Raw genomic sequence first — 20,914 nt, 5'->3', positions numbered from 1 at the left:
CTTTGTCAGTTTCTCTCTCTCTCAAAGGTTTTCTCTATGTCAGTGTCTTCTTTTAAACTACAGAAGCAGCACTTTTTTCTTTCACTAGAAAGGGTACTGGACTTCCCTGGTGGCTCAGACGGTAAAGCAGGAGACCCAGGTTCAATCCCTGGGTCGGGAAGATCTCCTGGAAAAGGCAATGGCAACCCACTCCACTATTCTTGCCTGGAGAATCCCATGGACAGAGAAGCCTGGTAGGCTACAGTCCATGAGGTCGCAAAGAGTCGGACACGACTGAGCGACTTCACTTTCAGAAAGGGTATTAATTCTTAGTGTCTCCCTCTTATTCCCATCCTAGACTGGGTTACCACTGAGTCTTCTATTTGCCTACTCTTTCCAGTTCACAATGTGAGTACATGGGTGTTTACGCATCACCTGCATGAGACTCTCCTGTGAGACACAGTTCTCTATTTTTAGGCTACAGAAAATGGGGTTACGATGATTTTCTACCACACTACTAGCATGCTGCAATGGTCAGGATACAAAACGTCACTGAGAACTTAGTATGGACCAGGAAATATGCCAGACACTTTATAAATATTGGCTCTAATTTTCCAACTAGATCAAACTAACATAGGAATATAACCCCATTTTACAAACAAGAAAACTGAAGCTCAGAAAGATGAAGTGGTTCACCTAGAGATTAGTAGGATCTGGAGTCAGGTCTACAGCAATGGAACCCTTCCCTTTACCCCTCGGTTCCAGCTACGGCCCAGATGTTATCTCAGTGCTCATATTTCTTGGCAGTTAGGCAAGTTAGACCTTAAGAGTTTCATTTCTTTTTTTTAAGAGTTTCATTTTTTACTGCTTACCAATATGAGAAAGGAAGGACAAAAAGGAAATAATTTCTTTTTTTTTTCCTACATATTATTTGCATATGTTCATTATGTCTTCTCCACTGGAATGTAAGCTCCAGTCTCCTTGGACCTCCCCACCACAATAACACAAGTACACAACGGAAACTCTAACTCCACTGCAAATACATTTTCTTCTTTCAAAAACTGATATGAAAGAAAGTTAACCCCCAGAAATCATGGAAGAACACAAGCTCTCAGGATAATTAACAATTCTATCAGTGCATCATCAAGGTCTGGTCTTACACACAGCACAGGCCGGGAAGGGCTGCCGTGGTCCCTTGAAAACTCCCTGGTCTCACAGAGACTCACCAGCTCTCATGTGCTGGACTGTCCCATACACCAAAGTTACAACTTCACTGTGCTCTTGATGAAAGCCCCGATAGTTATGAATTAAAGGAAGAAAAACATTCAAACTGCACAGTCTTGTATTCAAAGCTTTCCATAACTTCTAACTTGACCTCAGCCAAATCCACCATTCCTCCCTAACATAAGACAACATCCTTTAGAGACAAAACAGCAAAGAAGTTAAGAGTAAGTGCTATAACACCAGAAAGCCCAGGTTCAAATCCCAGCTCCACTCCTCACATAAACTGTGGGTTTTGGTGTAAACTAATTAGGCCTCTATTTCCTAACTTGTTAAATGAGGGTAAAAACAGTTAAGTAGCTCAGGGACTGGGCTGAGGACTAACAATATATGCAAAATGCTTACAACAGTTCCTGGCACCCAGTAAATACTCAACGTTAGCTGCTAGTATTACTATTATAACTGAATCTAAACATAAATAGTCAAAACCTACAGTTAACAAGAAACCTTTGTTACATGTTTGGCTTTTGCATCTGCTAGTCTCCCTTCCTGAAACAAATTTTCCTAATGTTTGCCTCCTATCTAAATCCCAACTGTTTCTCCTAGTTCATATCTTACAATGATTTAGAAAGAGTTCATTTCCACTTACATTCTAGCTTACACTATAGAAGATGCTTAATAAATAGAAATTGCTATTATAATGTTAACGCTCTCATCTTCTTTCTCATCTCACTTGAAACATTATTGTTTCCAGAGCTAACACCTTCATCTCTTCTCATTCCACTCTTCTCTAGAATGACATTTCCTAGTTGTCACACCCTCTTTCTTGATAACATTCAATCTCTCCTTCATTCACTGGATTCAACTCCGTAAGTGAAAAGTGTTAGTTGCTCAGTCGTGTCCAACTCTTTGTGACCAAATGACTGTAGCCCACCAGGCTCCTCTGTCCATGAAATTCTCCAGGCAAGAACACAGGAGTGGGAAGCCACTTCCTTCTCCAGGGGATCTTCCTGACCCAGGGACTGAACCCAGGTCTGCTGCATTGCAGGGAGATTCTTTACTGTCTGAGCCACCAGGGAAGCCCTTCAACCCCATAAAAGTCTTCAGTATCCTGAAAAGTTTTACTGGATTCTACTGCCCCTTGGTACAACACTCTACATTTTGACTCTCACTTCCTTGACATGCTCCTAAAAGAACAGTCTATAGATGTTATGTCAGTTTCCTCATCCTCACTCTTTAACCTCCTGAAGCTGGTATTGAAGATCAATAGTTAGCTCCAAATCCAATGAACTCTTCTTAGCCCTCTTCAGACTTTATCACTCCAGTTACATTTCTCACTGACATTTGTTTTTCCTTTAGTTTCCATGAATTCCTTCTTTGAGGTTCCTTCTCTCCCTCTGATCAAGACTCTGGTGTACTTTGCTTGAATCATATTTCACTGATGCTATTTCCTCTCCCTTCCCCCAACCCCTGGAGATGTCCAAAGTTCAAGATTTTGCCCGAGGTTCTCTTCCAACACAGTTTCTATAAACAATTCATTCACTTGCATGGATCTGCCTCACTGCCACAGAAAACCCACCTGCAAGCCAGCTCGACCTCACTCCTAGGCTTCAGGCTTTTATGCCCAGTGGACTGTGGGCCATCTCTACTCAAGACACAGCAACATCTCTTCACATTCGACACTCAAAATCACATCATTATCCCCATCAAAGATATTTTCCCTTTCTCTTATATCCTTTGTGTCTATCAACAGGAACATTTCCTTCTTAATCAAACAATTGAGAAAACTGGCATGTTCTCAGATTCCAAACTTTCCTTCAGTCCTACCAACCCAAGGAATAAATCCCAGAAAATTTTCCTTTATAAACAGCTTCAAACTGTTCTGTCTTTCCGTGTGTGTGTGTGCTCAGTCAGATCCAACTCTTTGTGACCCCATGGACAGTAAACTCCTCTGTCCATGGAAATTTCCAGGCGAGAATACTGGAGTGAGTTGCCATTTTCCACTCCAGGGGATCTTCCTGACCCAGGGGTTGAATCCATGTCTCTTGAGTCTCCTGCATTGGCAGGTGGATTCTTTACCACTGTACTACCTGGGAAGCCCTATCTTTCCATCCTTATTGCTAAAGCCACTGACTGCTTATCCATGACATTCATCCTTTATTTAAACTTCTTAGAGTATCACTTTTGTCATATCACTCTTTTATTCAAAACCACAACAGACCTCGACATCTATATGGTTAGCTAATTCTGAAGAAGGATCCTTCAGGTCCTCCACAAACTACTTCTGTCCATATCATCTCCCAGAGGAAACTCTGCTCTCTGCTGATAGACTGACACAGTCTAATTCATTCCCACATCCATGTCTGGTTCACAGCAGGATCTCAATAATGCTAGTTAGGGAACCACATTCAAACCGCAACATTTCTGAAAGTGAAACAAGGCACTAAAAAATCATTAAAATTATACGACCTCAAAAAGACCTTATTTACTGACCAACAAATTATTGATCGTCAAATTGGTTTTACTGTATCAGAGGATACATTCTCAAAACTGAAATTATCTAATTAAATTTAATTAAAAAAAAACTGAAATTATTCCTTGAAAAATGTATTAAAGAAAAAATTTAAAATGTTGATTATCTGAACATTTAAAAATAACAAAAGGATTCTTCCCTGTTGGTCCAATGGCTTGGACTCTGCATTCCCCATGCAGGGGGCCTGGGTTCAATCCCTGATGAGGGAATGAGATCCCATATGCTGCAGGTAAGAATTTGCATGCTACAACTGAAGATCCTGCATGCTGCAAGGAAGATCTAAGATCCCATGTGCCACAATTAAGACCCAGCACAGCTAGCTAAATAAATTTAAAAAGTGCAGTAACTAAAAACTGGTCACAATTTGTTAAGTGTCTGACTAAAGTTGAGAAGGTGACAGACACCTCCCTGTGCAGACATCATGGATATGTTCAAATAATGTGTGTGTGTGTGTGTGTGTGTGTGTAAATGACAACAGTTTTTATTTCCATTGGTAGAAGCTTGTTTGACCATATTATGCCCACCACTACAACCTTCTCCCAGTCTATTTCTGCTCCATTGGTTTTCTTAATTCAGAAAGAGCATTACTTTTACCATCCTGCCATGATCCACCAAAATTTGTATCCTTATTATTACCCTGTAAGTACCTTTATCTTCGATATTTAACATTTTAACTGAATTTATAATAGCATTCAGTATAACGTCAGATGTTTCACCTTTGATATGGCATATTACCAAAAATTTTATGTTGAATCCACTAATCAGGTGAAAAAAATGACTAGTGAGAACCAAATTAATGAGTTTTCTATTTGAAGCATCTGATGTCACTGATATAAAACTGGCAAAGTCAACTGTTAATGAACTACTTCTGCTAAAAGAGCTAGCACATTAACAACTATGCTCTCACTTTTCATACACACACGAGAATATCTGGTATGAACTAATTTTCTAAACTAATGTTGCTCATTTTCATTTGCACTAGATAAAAAGTCCAGTCTCACAGAATAACATGAAAATGCACCTCCTACAGCTGTGTATTAAGTTGTCATCTTTGGACATGCTCCCTATTAAAACAACAACAACAAAAACTACTCCTCCTCCCCCCCCCCCACCCCCCACCCCACTGCCTGCACCATGGCGCTTCCCAGATCTTAGTTCTCTGACCAAGGCCTGAGGCCCAGCACTGGAACTGTGGAGTCCTGGAATTCCTGAAAAAACTAACTTTTGACATAAATGCTAATGTTTCCTCAGAAGATGTGAGTTTTTGGTTTTCATGTGATTAGTGAAATGATTACGGCCCCTGAGGTGGAATGTAATTATATCAACTACATTTTGTGCAAGTTACACATTTCCTCTCTTGACAAGTAAAAATTAAGTTCTTAATTATTCTCTAAAAACACATGTTTAAAATTTGTTTGCTTTTTGGAGATGATTGCTGCCAAAAGAGTTTATTATAAACTATATAAAAAGTTACCAAGCTATGTAATATGGAAATACTGGTACATTTAGACCATACAGTAAGTGACCAAACCCTTGTGTCTAGAGAATTCAGACTATTCTTCAGGCGCTTTTATTTCTGACAGGACTGCTCTGCCTCCACTCCCTATATGTCTATCCAGTCTACAATTCCCCACATTTCCCACTAATCCTGCCAACTGATAGCCAGGCAACCTCATGCAGCTCACAGGCCGCAACCTGGCACAAACATCTGATGTACAGCAAGGGGCTTACAGAGACACTGCCTCCAACATTTCTCCTATCACCACCCAAGACCCAAGCAGTCGGCTAGCCTCAGCCTCTCACAGCAGGCATAGTCGGTGTTATCAGCAAGCCTCCTGCACAACGTCCTTGAAAGGGCAACAATAGTTAAGCTGCATCTGGAAAGGGCTGGGGGAAAAAGAGACAGGCACCTACTGGCCATCTTTCAGATTTTCGCACATCGTAAAGAGGGAGCTCCAGCTACCGCATATCTTAAACACCATACTAGAAGAGGCTATGGCAGCAGATGGAAGCACAAAGTGGATGTCTATGAAAAGCCATTCCAGTTTCCTTTAATGGAACTGTTAAGAACAGCACTTCATCGATTTTTTTTTTGTAAATTTTTATGGGGAGGAGCAGCACTACGCAACATGTGGGATCTTGGTTCCCCTATCAGGGTAGAACCCACTCTCTCCTGGAGTGGAAATGCAGAGTCTTAACCACAAGACCAAAAGGGAAGCCCCACCTCCAAGTACTTCATTTAAACATTTAAAAAATTTAGGTCATACTGGATGGGCTATCAGGAAAACAGGCAGAGTGGGATAGCCATGGACGCTGGGTAAACTCTCAAATCCTCACCTTTCTTCACGCTTTTCTCTTATCATCAAGACAGTTCCCTCCTGGCACGTCTACTGACTTTGCATCAATCGGTGAACATCCAAGCTAACTTCTGTCCCATCACAGAGACCCCTCACCTCCTCTCTATGGCCACAGTCCTTCTGTCTACACAAGTGTCTGTGTGTGTATATGTGTGTGCGTGTGTATGTAATATCATATAACCTTACAAAGATAACTAGTTAATTGAAGAAGAAAGTTTAAAAATTTTAAAAGGGGAGTGGGAAAAACTGACAAGATGAAAGGAATAAAGTATGAGTGTGGAGGGAGGGAGGGTTGGAGAAGTGACAGGAAGTGACATTCTCCTTTTTCAGGGCTACACAGACTAGCTTGATATCTGAGCAATTTATGTTTACTTTTTGCTTCAAGGTAAGGAGCAAGGAGAATAGTAACTACCTAAGAGGAGACCTAAGGATGTATGCTTTAATTCTGGTCCTGAGTCTATAAAATCCTGCTTGGGAGGTTTCATGACCACTGGACCACTTCCTCCCACTTTCTTCAGCTTCTAACAGCCCACAATTCCCAGAAGTCTAAGGCTGGATTTTAGAGGTTTCAGAAGTTATTTGGGAAAATGAAATAGATAGGCGTTAAGTGAATGACAGTGAGCAAGCTTAAAAGTGCACGTGCAAATGGAACACACACCTTCCGGTTCTCAAACAAATGCACCACAGACAAATTCATTGAGTTTCGCAGACCATCGGTGATATAAAACCAAACACTCCTATTTTTATACCAATTTGATTTCAGGAAGCCATTAAAATACACAAAAGCCATTCAATTATCACTCTCATTTTGCCTGAGTTTTGTTATTAAACCTATTTCCTGGATATGTCTGAAAAGGTGGAAAAGAATTTTTTAATTCTATTTTTCTATTTTCCCTCATTCCGGGACTTTGAGGAGACAACAGCATGTAAGAGCTCTCCTTCTGCAAAGACAGTTCAAACTTGCGTCACAAGCTGTCTGCGGCCCTCCAGCTTGCGTCCTGCGCTAGTTACGTACAACTGCAGCGTCAAACGCCTGCATTCTGGCACGGCCTACAGGCTGCCTGAACTGGATCCACATGACAAACTGTAAGATACCCTCACATCGTATCTGTTTGTACTGTGATGCTGCTTGCCAAGTAATTAATTTAAAATTATACAATGAGACCATCAAGCCCTGTCAAGTCCTCCTCTGCAAATTCCCTTACTTCATCCTTCTTTCTGACTGCCCTCCCAAACTGACAGCTGTCCTTCTAGACCATCACTACAGTCTCCTAAGCCTGCCCTCATCCAGGATCTCCTGTGGCCAGTGTGGCCAAAACAATATTCCAAAATCACCTCCACGCACCCACATCCCTTCATTCGAAACAAGCCAAACACAAATCAAACCTTCAATGGCTCCCTATTTGCCACATAAAAGCCAAAGAGTTTAGCCTCACATTCAAGACCTTCTGTAATCTGGCTCCAGTCTACTTTCCTACTGGAACTGTCCTATTTCCTTTCACTCAAAAAAACTAGCCTATTCACTAATATTCTGTTCCCCCAACACACATACATAGACATACACCCACACACACAGAGGCATGCACGCACATCTTCTCTGTTTCTGGGCTCATACTGTTCATCGCCTGGAAGACCCTTATCACTGCCCTTTCCTTTGGCCTATTCAAATATTATGTGTCCTTCAAAGTCAAAGTCACCAACCTCCATTGTTTACCAAAGGCAGAAATGGTCTCCTTAGACTCTATAAAACTTGCACCTCACAAATGACTCTGGGCCTTTCTGTGATTCCTCGTATTGTTGGCTAGCTTTGTCCTCGTCCATTTCACTAGACTGTAGGCGTCTTGGTACAAATCAGACCACCTGGTGATCTGCTGCTACTGCCTCCTCCTCTGGTTCAGCGCCATGAGTACAGCGGACAGTGAATGTATACTTGATTGAATAACTGGTTGGAGACATTATTTACTCACTCATTCAATAATTATTTAGTAAACACCCAGTATGTGCTAGGCAGTATTAGAAGCACTAGGAACTTATAAATGAAACAAACATAAAAATTTCTGCCTTTGTGGAATTTATATTGCAATGGAGGAAGAATAGAATTTTTTAAAAAGTAAGCTATATATAATATTAGAAGGTGCTAAGTGCTGTGGGGAAAAATAAAGCAGGGAAGGAGAAGGAACGTAAGGAAGGGTGGAAGGTGGCAGTGAGATTTTAAGTAGAATAAACATGGAAGGCCTCTGTGGGAAAGGGACACTGGACCCCAGCTATGAATGAGGTAATGGAGCAAGGTATGCAGATGTCTATCTGGAAGGAGAACATTCCAGGCAGAGGAACAAGTACTAAACCGCAGAGGCAGAAATGTGCCTGGAATGTTCAGGGAAGAACAAAGAGGCCAATGTTGGGTGAGTGAAGAGGGAATGGGAGGAGGACGGTAAAGATGCAACAGGAGCTCGGCTTGGAAAAGCCTCGAGAGCCAGTAAGGGACTTTGGCTGTTACCTCAGGCGATGGAGCACAGGAATGACATGTCAAACTCAAATTTGAAAGGATCAACTCAGATGTTCACTGAATACAGGCAGATGATAATAAGACAGAGGGCTTCCCTGGTGGCTCAGACAGTAAAGAATCTGCCTGCAATGTGGGAGAGACAGGTTCAATCCCTGGGTGGGGAAGAGCCCCTTGAGAAGGAAATGGCTACCCACTCCAGTATTTCTGCCTGGAAAATTCCATGGACAGAGGAGCCTGGCAAGTTATACAGTCCATGGGGTCACAAAGAGTTGGACATGACTGAGCAACTAAGACAGAGGCAAGAAGGCCAGTAAGGAAGTAGCATATTAACTAGGTGAGAGACAATGGGGATTTGACCAGAATGGTGGCAGGAAGCAAGCTGTTGTCTGATCCTGGATATATTTGAGGATTTATTGATGGATCAGATCAGACTATGAGGGAAAGAAAAATCAATGATGACTCCAAGACCAAATCAGCTCAGTTCAGTTGCTCAGTCATGTCCGACTCTTTGAGACCCCGTGAATAGCAAAACACCAGGCCTCCCTGTCCATTACCAACTCCCGGACTTTACCCTAATTCATGTCCATTGAGTCGGTGATGCCATCTAGCCATCTCAGCCTCTGTTGTCCCCTTCTCCTCCTGCCTCCAATCTTTCCCAACATCAGGGTCTTTTCAAATGACTCAGCTCTTCGCATCAGTTGGCCAAAATATTGGAGTTTCAGCTTCAACATCAGTCCTTCCAATGAACACCCAGGACTGATCTCCTTCAGGATGGACTGGCTGGATCTCCTTGCAGTCCAAGGGACTCTCAAGAGTCTTCTCCAACACCACAGTTCAAAAGCATCAATTCTGTGCTCAGCTTTCTTTATAGTCCAACTCTCACATCCATACATGACCACTGGAAAAACCATTGAAAAAGCCTTGACTAGATGGAATTTTGTTGACAAAATAATGTCTGTGCCTTTTAATATGCTATCTAGGTTGGTCATAACTTTCCTTCCAAGGAGTAAGCGTCTTTTAATTTCATGGCTGCAGTCACCATCTGCAGTGATTTTGGAGCCCCCAAAAATAAAGTCAGCCACTGTTTTCACTGTTTCCCCATCTATTTGCCATGAAGTGATGGGACTGGATGCCATGATCTTCGTTTTCTGAATGTTGAGTTTTAAGCCAACTTTTTCACTCTTTTCTTTCACGTTCATCGAGAGGCTTTTGAGTTCCTCTTCACTTTCTGCCATAAGGGTGGTGTCATCTGCATATCTGAGGTTATTGATATTTCTCCCGGCAATCTTGATTCCAGCTTGTGCTTCTTCCAGTCAAGCGTTTCTCATGATGTACTCTACATAGAAGTTAAATAAGCAGGGTGACAATATACAGCCTTGTTGTACCCCTTTTCCTATTTGGAACCAGTCTGTTGTTCCATGTCCAGTTCTAACTGTTGCTTCCTGACCTGCATACAGGTTTCTCAAGAGGCAGGTCAGGTGGTCTGGTATTCCCATCTCTTGAAGAATTTTCCACAGTTTATTGTGATCCACACAAAGGCTTTGGCATAGTCAATAAAGCAGAAATAGATGCTTTTCTGGAACTCTCTTGCTTTTTCCATGATCCAGCGGATGTTGGCAATTTGATCTCTGGTTCCTCTGCCTTTTCTAAAACCAGCTTGAACATCTGGAAGTTCACGGTTCACGTATTGCTGAGGCCTGGCTTGGAGAATTTTGAGCATTACTTTACTAGCGTGTGACATGAGTGCAATTGTGTGGTAGTTTGAGCATTCTTTGGCATTGCCTTTCTTTGGGATTGGAATGAAAACTGACCTTTTCCAGTCCTGTGGCCACTGCTGAGTTTTCCAAATTTGCTGGCATATTGAGTGCAGCACTTTCACAGCATCATCTTTCAGGATTTGAAATAGCTCCACTGGAATTCCATCACCTCCACTAGCTTTGTTCATACTGATGCTTCCTAAGGCCCACTTGACTTCACATTCCAGGATGTCTGGCTCTAGGTGAGTGATCATACCATCATGATTATCTGGGTTGTGAAGATCTTTTTTGTGTTGTTTTTCTGTGTATTCCTGCCACCTCTTCTTAATATCTTCTGCTTCTGTTAGGTCCGTACCATTTCTGTCCTTTATCGAGCCCATGTTTGCATGAAATGTTCCCTTGGTAGCTCTAATTTTCTTGAAGAGATCTCTAGTCTTTTCTATTCTATTGTTTTCCTCTATTTCTTTGCATTGATCGCTGAGGAAGGTTTTCTTATTTCTCCTTGCTATTCTTTGGAACTCTGCATTCAAATGGGTATATCTTCCTTTTCTCCTTTGCTTTTCACTTCTCTTCTTTTCACAGCTATTTGTAATGGGATGTCATTTATAGGGATGGCAGTGGTCTTGAGAGAAAAAGCTAGGATGATATTTTATATTAGAAATGTTAAGTCAGAGGAACAAAAAGGGCGATTGAAAAAGAAAAAAAAAAAAAAGGGCAACTGAGGAAGCTGTAAGATACAGCAATCTAGAATTCCAGGGAGAGGACCGGACTGAAAATCAACTTCTGGGAGTTGTCTGCATAGACAGTGTATTTAAAGCTATGGGACTAGATGAGATCAAGGGAGGGAGTGTAGACAGAAAGCTCAAGGACTAAGACCTAGGAACCAGCTGCTGCTGCTGCTGCTAAGTCGCTTCAGTCGTGTCTGACTCTGTGCAACCCCATAGACAGCAGCCCACCATGCTCCCCCGTCCCTGGGATTCTCCAGGCAAGAACACTGGAGTGGGTTGCCATGAACCAGCAAACAACAACAAAAAAGAGAAAAGGCATAGCCAGTGAGGCAGGAGGACAATGTTAAGGGTGGATGTTAAGCAGAGGCTATGTGCTCAGAAAATAATTCATGTGTGTGAGGTAGGCGGTGCTGATTTACCTCAGATGATGGAGACTAACTGAGGGAATTTATTCTCCCCACCTCTTATGGCAGCTGTGGCTGAGTAAACTTTAAGCAGAGAAGCATATGATACAGTTTTCCATAAAAGTAAAATTTTAATAACACAATAATGAGTTCTAGTTTGTACCAAAAAAAAAAGAGTCCAGTGATAATCAAGTTCGTGCAGGGTTTTTCAACCTTGGCAGCCCCACTGGCATTTTAGCCTGAAGAATTCTTTATTGTAGGGGAGCTGTGCTAAGCATTATGGGATGTTTAACAGCATCCCTGGTCCCTGCCCACTAGATGTCAGCAGTGCACCCCTTCACCTCCCACTGCCAAAGGACCCGGGGTCAAAATTGTCCCCAGTTGAGAACCTCTGAGTTAGAGCAAGCTGGCAACAAAAACCAACTCCATGTTAAGCGTCCTTGCCGAGAAATGCAACTGCCACACTCTGCTGGTGCCCTATACCTGTCTTCCTCTCTTCTCCAGGCTCTCACCAGCTCACAAACTAGCAAGAGTCGCGTTGTATTCATTACCTAGAGTGAAGGAAGTAAGCAGTTGGTGCAATCTGTCATAAAAAAATGTTTCCTGATTTTTTTCAGTGAAAAAGATATGCCCTGAGGGAATTCTCTGGTTGTCCAGGGATCAGGACTCCGCACTTTCACTGCCATGGCTTGGGGTTCAATACCTGGTCAGAGGACTAAGATCCTGCAAGCTTCACGGTACAGGAAAAAAAAAAAAAACAAAACAAAAAAACAGTGTGCACATCTGTTGGATGGGTTCCTGCCAAAAGATATGCCTCGGATCCGCCCACTTCAAAAGCCACCGTTTCTGCACAACCTCATTCATCACAGCACTATTCGCAATGGTCAGGAGGGAGGAACACCCCAGCGGCCATCAACAAACGAATGGATAAAAACTGGTGCGGACATACAATGGAGTGTTATTCAGCCTTCAAAGACAGAAAAGTCTGGCACATGATACAACATGGATGTACCATGAGGATACGACACTAAGTGAAATCTGCTAGTTACAACAGGACAAATACCGTATGACTCCACTCATATGAGGTTCTCAGAAGGGCCAAATTCAGAGAGACAGAAAGCAGAGTGGTTCTCAGGGGCTGGAGTTACGGGAGAACTGGGAGCTTTTGTTTACTGGGTACAGAGTTTCAGTTCTGCAGGATGAAAAAAGTTGTAGAGACGGGGACAGTTGCAATAGCCACACAACAAGTGAATGTACTTCACACTACTGAACTGTACACTTAGAAATGGTTAGGATGGTAAATTCTTTGCTACAGGCTTTATACCACTTAAAAAAAAAGAGCATACATTCATTCTGGAGTCAGACTGGGTCCAAATACTGGCAAAATACCCAATGAGGCACTGGCTCATTGTAATTGCTCAGTAAACATTAGCAGCTGACTACGGCTGTTCAGTCACCCAGTCATGTCTAACCCTTTTCCATCCCATGGACTGCAGCACGCCAGGCTTCCCTGTCCTTCACTATCTCTCAGACTTTGCACAACTCATGTCCACTGAGTCAGTGATGCCATCCAACCATCTCATCCTCTGTCGTCCCCTTCTCCTCCTGTCTTCAATCTTTCCCAGCATCAGGGTCTTTTCCAATGAGTCAGTCCTTTGCATCAGGTGGCGAAAGTACTGGAGCTTCAGCTTTAGCATGTCTTTCCAATGAATATTCAGGGTTGATTTCCTTTAGGACTGGCTGGTTTGATCTCTTTGCAGTCCAAGGGACTCTCAAGAGTCTTTTTCAGAACAATTCAAAAGCATCAATTCTTCAGCGCTCAGCCTTCTTTATCATCCAACTCTCACATCCATACATAACTATTGGAAAAACCATAGCTTTGACTATATGGACCTTCATCGGCAAAGGTGGCTGACTCTAAGTTACTATTCTAACTAAAATTAAATCAAGTCAGTGTGCATGTTTATCAGGAGCATGGTTTACAGTTACATGTGACTTTGGTGATTGGGAAGGCAGTCATAAAGAAAGTCTGGTTAAAAGAAAAAACACTGTTTCTGGGACTAAAATCATTTTACTAATTGAGTATCATTAAATACAAAACAAGTTGATCTCTTTCCCCTCAAAATCAGGTCCTCTCCTATGGATTTATCTTGTCACTTAATTATTTTAAATATCCAGATTCCTTTTGTATTACTTTTTCAAACCTTGAAAAATGTTAAACAGTTTAAAATATTTCTGTATTTGTAATACAAACATAGAAATTTTTTTCCTAAAATGATCAACTATCCATTCTATATGTTACTTTATTTATATGAAAGTTTTTTTTTCATTACTGACATCGGCAATTACTTGATGAGTCCTACATTGTCTGTAACTCTGACAATCATTCACTGCCTTCCTAGAATATCTACTCAGAATGGACCCCAACTTTAATTGTTGTATTTGTGTGAAGGACTCTTAACACAGAAAAATAATAAAATGAAACAGAAAAGTGAGTAACAGAAACACAAAAGAAAGCGAGAAAGAGAAAACCAACCTGTCCACTTTTGGTGACAAGCAAAAACTGTATTAGAGTCTAGGTTCTTAGCCCAGAGCTGAGCTCACCAGTCTTTACGACAGAAAATGGGTATTCATTCAGAAAGAATAAGAATTAAAGAAAAATAGAAATGATGAGAGTGACGAGGATTTATGAACTGTCCAACCTGCATGGGATTAATCTTCACCGAGCGTTCGAAGCACTCCACGCATTCTTTGAACTCCCTGCTTCGCAGGTGGAGGAGGCCTTTGGAGCGCTGGGCTCGAGCACTGCGGTGTCGAGACAACTCCCAGGCCTGGTCATAGTAAGAGTGGTCTCGAAGGACATCTCCGAGCAAGCAGTATAGACTTGGCGTTTCCTTTTTCTCCAGCTCTTGCCTCAGGATTTCTTCTGCCTAGAGATAACAACAAAAATAAACAAATTGCTGAACAGTGACCAATGCCTATTTTTCAGCACATTATACAGTCTTTTGTGTCACATGACCCAAAATTTTATTTTCAAAGTTTGAGATGATCTGCTTATTTCATGCATCTAGGACACAGACTGAAAAAAAAGAAACAACAGAAGATAAATATGGTACAAAGTAACAGAGGAACAAGAAGTATAAGGTGGGGCTGACACGGGTTCTATCCCTGGTCTGGGAAGATCCCGCATTTCCCGGAGCAATGAAGCCTGTGTGCCACAACCACTGAAGCCTTGAAACCTGTGCTCCGCAACAGAGAAGCCACCACAACGAGAAGCCTGACTGCCATCACTAGAGAAAGCCCTCACACAGCAACGAAGACCCAGCACCGCCATAAATAAAAGTAAATAAATAAATTCTTAAAAAAAAAAAAATAGAAGAGATCAACATGCTTTGCTGGCATGTGAATCCTCCAGGAAAGGCATCAAGGAGAGATGGCTTCATGATACTGGGGGACATCATTCAGCTCCCCGTTTTCCTGCTCCCTTGTTCCAGCTGTCACCACTGTGACCATTTGTTAAAGCAGAACCTTTAAATCACCTCCACCCAACAGGAGTGAATAGTATGTTTTCCCTTTTTTTTTTAAATGCTTTGCTCAGGGAGCCTGGGATTGCTGAAAAATTTACAAAAGAAGGAAGAGTGTACAATTTAATAGGCATTGTTAAACACCTGCCTCTTAATCAAACTACACTTTGCCTCTCAGATAAAATCTGCCAACACAAGACCTATCTGCTTCCAAACAGTCCATTCACTTTAGAAATTACAGACCATCCTCAATACATAGCTTGGGCATTAGTCTCACATGTCCACAATTCGGATTCACCTTGTCACAAGCTAACTCAAGACCTGTTACAACATCTTACCCAATTCCCCCACCCATGTCCAATTCTGATTAATTTCAACAGACAGCAAGAAGCAGGGTGTTAGCTCTACTTTCCATCCTCATACAAAAAGCTTCACATAAACAGCAGTGGGGTCACCAAACATGCCAAGAAAGCCATGGGAGTAGCTAGAGGGTAAAGCTATCCAGGAAGCCAGCCTCTGGTAACTAAAAGGGTAGATCAGACCCTGCCTACCTTGAGTGGCTGGCAGTCTTAAAGTCTGTGTATTTTATTTCAACATATCTGTAATTCTTGGGCAGTCTACTTTTTGTGAGATTTTTTTAAAAGACAGCTGTGTTTCTCAAGGTGTCTTTGGATGCCGTCTCTTTTGTATTTTTGATACAGCACGGGTTATGCAGGTCTTTTAGGCCTAGTCTGAAAATGAAACTAGAATTCATAAAACAGATTCTATGGGAAAACAGTTCTAAGTCCTAAACAGTCAAAATAAAAATGAAGTTTTCCAAATATAATTCATGTAATTCCTTTATTCATAGATAATACAATAGCTATTAATGTATCTAACTGTAATTCTATATTCAATAAATTGATTTTTCAATATATTTTATATTCTCTCCATATAGATATGTATATGTATTCAGCCAAATTGTGCATAACAGACTGTACCAACAGGATTTTTACTACCTTACAGTGTAGTTGAAGGCATTTCTTTTGGCAGCATGGCACTGAAATTTTATACCCACACTCTCTCACTTCTGCTCTAAACTGTTAGAGTGGATTCTGTGGTCTGCAATTAAATAATGACCATTACAGTAACTGGGTACAGAAGTGATTACGGTCAATACACTCCTGAAAGAAGTGAAACTTTGTGCCTGGTGATCTGATCTGGTTAGATTTGAAAACAATGGGGATCCAGTGATTATGATAAGGTTTAACATCAGTAGTCCATGACATCCAGTGATGAAGAGACTATTTAAATTATATCCGCAATAATTTAGAATGAAGAACCTATCTAATCAAGGCTTTTGCGGTTTTAGTGACAGGACCCTGTGAGGGAGCACAAGACTGTTTCTAAGTGTGCTGGACAGCACGAAAAAGAAAATGACACTCAGGGTTTTAAATCCTCAAGGTCAGAGAACCAGGCAATTAATTTCCTAAAAGAATTCCTTTTCCCAATAGCTGCCAAGCTGGTATAGCCAAAAGTCAGATGGAAGGACTGCTCTTGTAGGATTGTTGAATTATGATATAGAATGAATTCAGTTTCACGAGTTCTATGTAAAAGTTAGGGCATTTGATGGGGTTAATCAAATACGTTTGTTGTTGTTCAGTCGCTCAGCTGTGTCCGGCTCTCTGCAACCCCATGGACTGCAGCACACCAGGTTTCCCTGTCCTTTGCTATCTCCCAGAGTGTGCTCAAACTCATGTTCATTGAGTCGATAATGCCATCCACTATCTCGTCTCCTGTCACCCCCTTCTCCTCCTGCCCTCAATCTTTAGCCATTCATTTTGTTTCCTCTATTGCCTGTTGGCTTTTGATCATTTAATTTTCATGATTGCTCTAGGGCTACTCATGTGCATCTTTATCTAAGTTCATTTAGATTTAATATTGTATCATCTCACCTTTCTCATGTCACAAGCTGTCTTCCTAAATTTCTATTCCATAGAAACAATGAGATAAAAGACTGCTATTGTTTTAAGCCACTGTATTTTGATGTGGTTTGTTACATACCAATGATAATTTTAAGTTGTTTAAAGCAAGAGGGTTACTCTAGTATCAGTTACTTCATCAAGGCCAGGAGAAGGGGCCACTGATTACAAAAGAGCCAGACCCAAGAATTTAAGTCGGGACATCTGGGATGACTCAGATAAGAGAAAACCTCCAAACTCTATGGAGTTTCCTACACCAGCAGATGCAATCCTCCTCTGTGTGATAAACCAGGTGCCACCTGTCTTACCTGCTTAAGGACAATGTAACAACTATACCTCAGGGAGTTGCCTTGCAAGAGCATGCCAATTCTCCTAATATCTAGCACGGCCCCACACCCCACACTGTAAGTCGCCAAACTTACAGACATATACACAAAAAGAACTGCAAGATTTTGTTACTTTCTAGAAAGAAAACCTGGAGACCATGGTAAAGAGATTCTATGGGGGCTAGACCATAGACAAAGAGGATCGTAATTTTAAATCAGCTGAATTTAGATACTCATCAGAAGATTTTAGTTGACAGTGCTTGAGTAGCTGGGGATGGTTCCAAACTATTTGCTCAACTGCTTGACTAAAATCTAGACACAAACACAACCAAAACTAAAGCTGAGATGCCAAAAATGCCTTGGTGTAATATGAAGAAAGAATGCAACAACTCAGAAGAAAAGGCTATTGTTAATTTATCATTTGTGACTTGTTCACCCACCCTACCTGTGTGTCCCCATGAGGGTCAAGGGGTTACTTCTTTCACTCTGACTTGGAGAAATACATTGTACATGAGAGTACCAGCATTTTGAAAAGTGCTATAGCAGATGTCCAGTGTAAGCTGAGAGGTAAAGCTGAGAGGTCCTTCTGTTGAAATGAGCTTCCTGATTTCAATGGGAATGATTAAAAGCCAAGGTAGTAGAGACTTACTCACAGCACTGAACCTCTAGATGAAAGATGGCCGTTTTTCTTTGTAACAGGCACAGCCAGAACGGTAGGTGGAATGGTTAGACTTGCATGGAGCAAAGGTGACGACCAACTGATCATGAAGGGTTAAACCAAACCAGATAAACAGCCGACTAAGGACAAACTTGATCTTTACAAGACTTTAAAAAAAAACAAAAAAATCTAGGTTTGGAAACCAGGTGTCTGACCTGAATAACCTCTAAAACATTGACCTTCACCCAATTCCTATCCCTGAGTCACTTCACAGACTCAGAGTCTTTTATAAACATACAAATAAATAATAAGTAAGCAACCCAATACTAGTGAGAAAGGACCCTGTGATAAGGTAATAACTATATACCATAATTCTTCATCCCTAGTCTTCCCCAAAAGGTAATTATAATCATTGACCAGGTAATTGTATCCTGAGGAAAAAGAAATACCTCCTCTTTTCAGGGTTGACTGGCTCTTAGTTACACTAAGTCCTGAGGACTCAGATTATCACCATGTTGACTTAGGAGGTTTATGGGAGTTAGTCCATCCCAGTGTAGGCCTAGGAAGTTCTGAACCCACCCAGTAGTTACTAGTTGAATACAGAGGTGAAATTACACACATCCAGCGAGAAGCAGAGCCCACGGTGAGGGCTACTTTGGAATAAAGGGCCAAGTGAAAGCCTTTGAAGCTGTTTTTCTCATTAAAAGAGAAATTCCAAACATATATATATCTATGTAAACTACAGAAATGTGTGCCACTACCAAAAACTTGAGAAACACTGCAAAGTGTGTGTGTGTGCACATGTGAGCGATTTAATCTGCCCATTTGAGAACACAGACGGGTCCTGGGAAATGTCATAGATTATTATAAACAAAATGTAATGGTGCCCTAATTATAGCTACTGTTCCATTTTACTGGAGCAAATCATCACAGTCCCTGACATATGCCAAGCAGGGACTGATAACAGCAAATATGCTTTTCTCTACCCCAAAACCAGACAACATCAAATGTGGTGGGCTTGAAGTAGCACAGAAAGAAGTGGACTTTCCCTATCTCTCCTCAGAATTACATGGACTTATACTGTAATTCAGTCTGCATGGACCTTGACTGTCTCACCATCCCATTAGACCTTAACAGTCTTGATGACATCATGCTAATAAAACACAAGAAACTAAAAAAATTACGTGCCGATGTCAACCCAAAACCAACTGGAAATTACACACTTTTAACACTGTAACTTGTTATTAAGAAAATTTTCAGTTTGTAAAAATTTATTTGATACGTTCCCTAGAAGGAACTCAACTATTAAAACAACATATGTAAAATAAATGTTTGTATTTTATTTTTATTATTTCTAGTTATTTTTGTTCTTACATCCTCTCAGAATGTTTCACTATCTGAACCTCTATTGAAGAAGCTATAGTTTTCCCTCAAATTAGAAATTCTTCATTACTTACGTAACATAATCTCTAAAATACTCTGGGTCCAGGAATTCTCTGGCAGTCCAGTAAATTTGATCCCTTGCTGGGGAACTAAGATCCCACATGCTGAGCAGTGTAGTCAAAAAAAGATAAATGAATACAATACAATGCAATACTCTGGACCTATTAGAATTTGGCACTTTCCAAATACGTAAACTTTCAAGTAAAAGGGTTAAACCATTGCACAATCATATGTACTGGATTATGCTATGTACTTGCTTAATCTGGGAGCTATGTTTCCTAAAATCTCTTTTGCTTCTGATTTCATGTTAGAGTCGGTGAGAAGGGAAACTTGCTAAGGATTTGAATGGCAGAAGTAAAGCAACAAACATCCTTTACTCTTGGAAGGTTGTCATGGATAAGTGCGTGTCAGTCGCTCAGTCGTGTTCCGACTCTTTGTGACCCCAAGGACTGTAGCCTGCCGGGCTCCTCTGTCCATGGAATTCTCCAGGCAAGAATACTGGAGTGAGTTGCCATTTCCTTCTCCAGGGGATGTTCCTGACCCAGGGATCGAAGCCAGGTCTCCAGTACTGCAGGGAGATTCTTAATCATCTGAGCCACCAGGGAAGGCCCTTGTCATGGTTAAATATGACATCAAACAAGGTGCAGAGATGTCCTGCAGATCCCAGCTTGACTATGTGTCCTTCTTGTCTCCACTTGCTGGCCATGCCAACCAAGAGTAACCCTGGGCTCACCATTAGACACTTTACTGGGGACCACAGAGCATTGCTATACAGATCCAACAGCTTTGCACAGATCTCTCCACAAGTTCCTGATGCATCCTCCCATTTCAATGGCTGGCCATTCCTGGCTTCTCAGATTTCCCTGTAAGTTCTGACTTACTTGTGCCAATGCTTCAAGTAGATGGTAAGTGATTCTTTCCCTGATCCTCTTACTCCCTCTTTTACACCTTCACTTCCCTTTCCACAATCATGTGGGAAGAACCTAATTCTTTTAGCACACCTCTTATTCCCCAAAATACTCAGAGCGGCTCTGCTTTCATAATCAAAACCTCAATATTACATGATCTTTCTATTCATTTTTGTCTTTTAAGTGCCTTAAGTGTCCTTCCATCTGATAGTGATTCACAGATTAGTTTTATTCAGCACATTATTAAATGTATTATCTCACTTAATCGCTATAATAATTCTGAGAAGTAGATAACATCTGCATTTTTAAGACAAAGAAATATAAGTTTAGACTTCTTGATCAACTGGTAAGCCCCAAACCAAAAGATAATAGTGGAAAAATAGGACCTTGATTTCAGGTTCAATACATTTCCTATTTCACATGAGCAAAAATAGTGGTGTAAGGATCTCTAAAAATTCCTTGCACCCGAAAAGCAGTAAGAAAACTGACAAAATATTAGAATCAACTTTTTCAGAATTCTGGAAATTAATCAAAGATTTGAAATAATCAAGAGAGTGTTTATGCAAGAAAATGATCAAGTCTTATTAAGGAAAGCAAGCTCTGTGTCAT

At 41.2% G+C, this 20,914-nt stretch overlaps 1 protein-coding gene across 4 annotated transcripts in view; it reads right to left on the bottom strand.

The window, feature by feature from the left end:
- TTC27 (tetratricopeptide repeat domain 27) overlaps positions 1-20,914 on the bottom strand; it is a 178,034-nt gene that overhangs the window by 45,859 nt on the left and 111,261 nt on the right. For all 4 annotated transcript variants that reach the window (XM_044925799.2, XM_044925798.2, XM_025260856.3 and 1 more), the window contains one exon: positions 14,188-14,415. In XM_044925799.2, the coding sequence (XP_044781734.2) occupies positions 14,188-14,415 (228 nt within the window). The remainder of the gene's footprint in view (positions 1-14,187; positions 14,416-20,914) is intronic.

Source organism: Bubalus bubalis, chromosome 12 (assembly GCF_019923935.1).
Source record: "Bubalus bubalis isolate 160015118507 breed Murrah chromosome 12, NDDB_SH_1, whole genome shotgun sequence".
Taxonomy (NCBI): domain Eukaryota; kingdom Metazoa; phylum Chordata; class Mammalia; order Artiodactyla; family Bovidae; genus Bubalus; species Bubalus bubalis.
The sequence above is the reverse complement of the archived record's forward strand: the minus strand, read 5'-3'. Positions and strand labels throughout refer to the sequence as shown.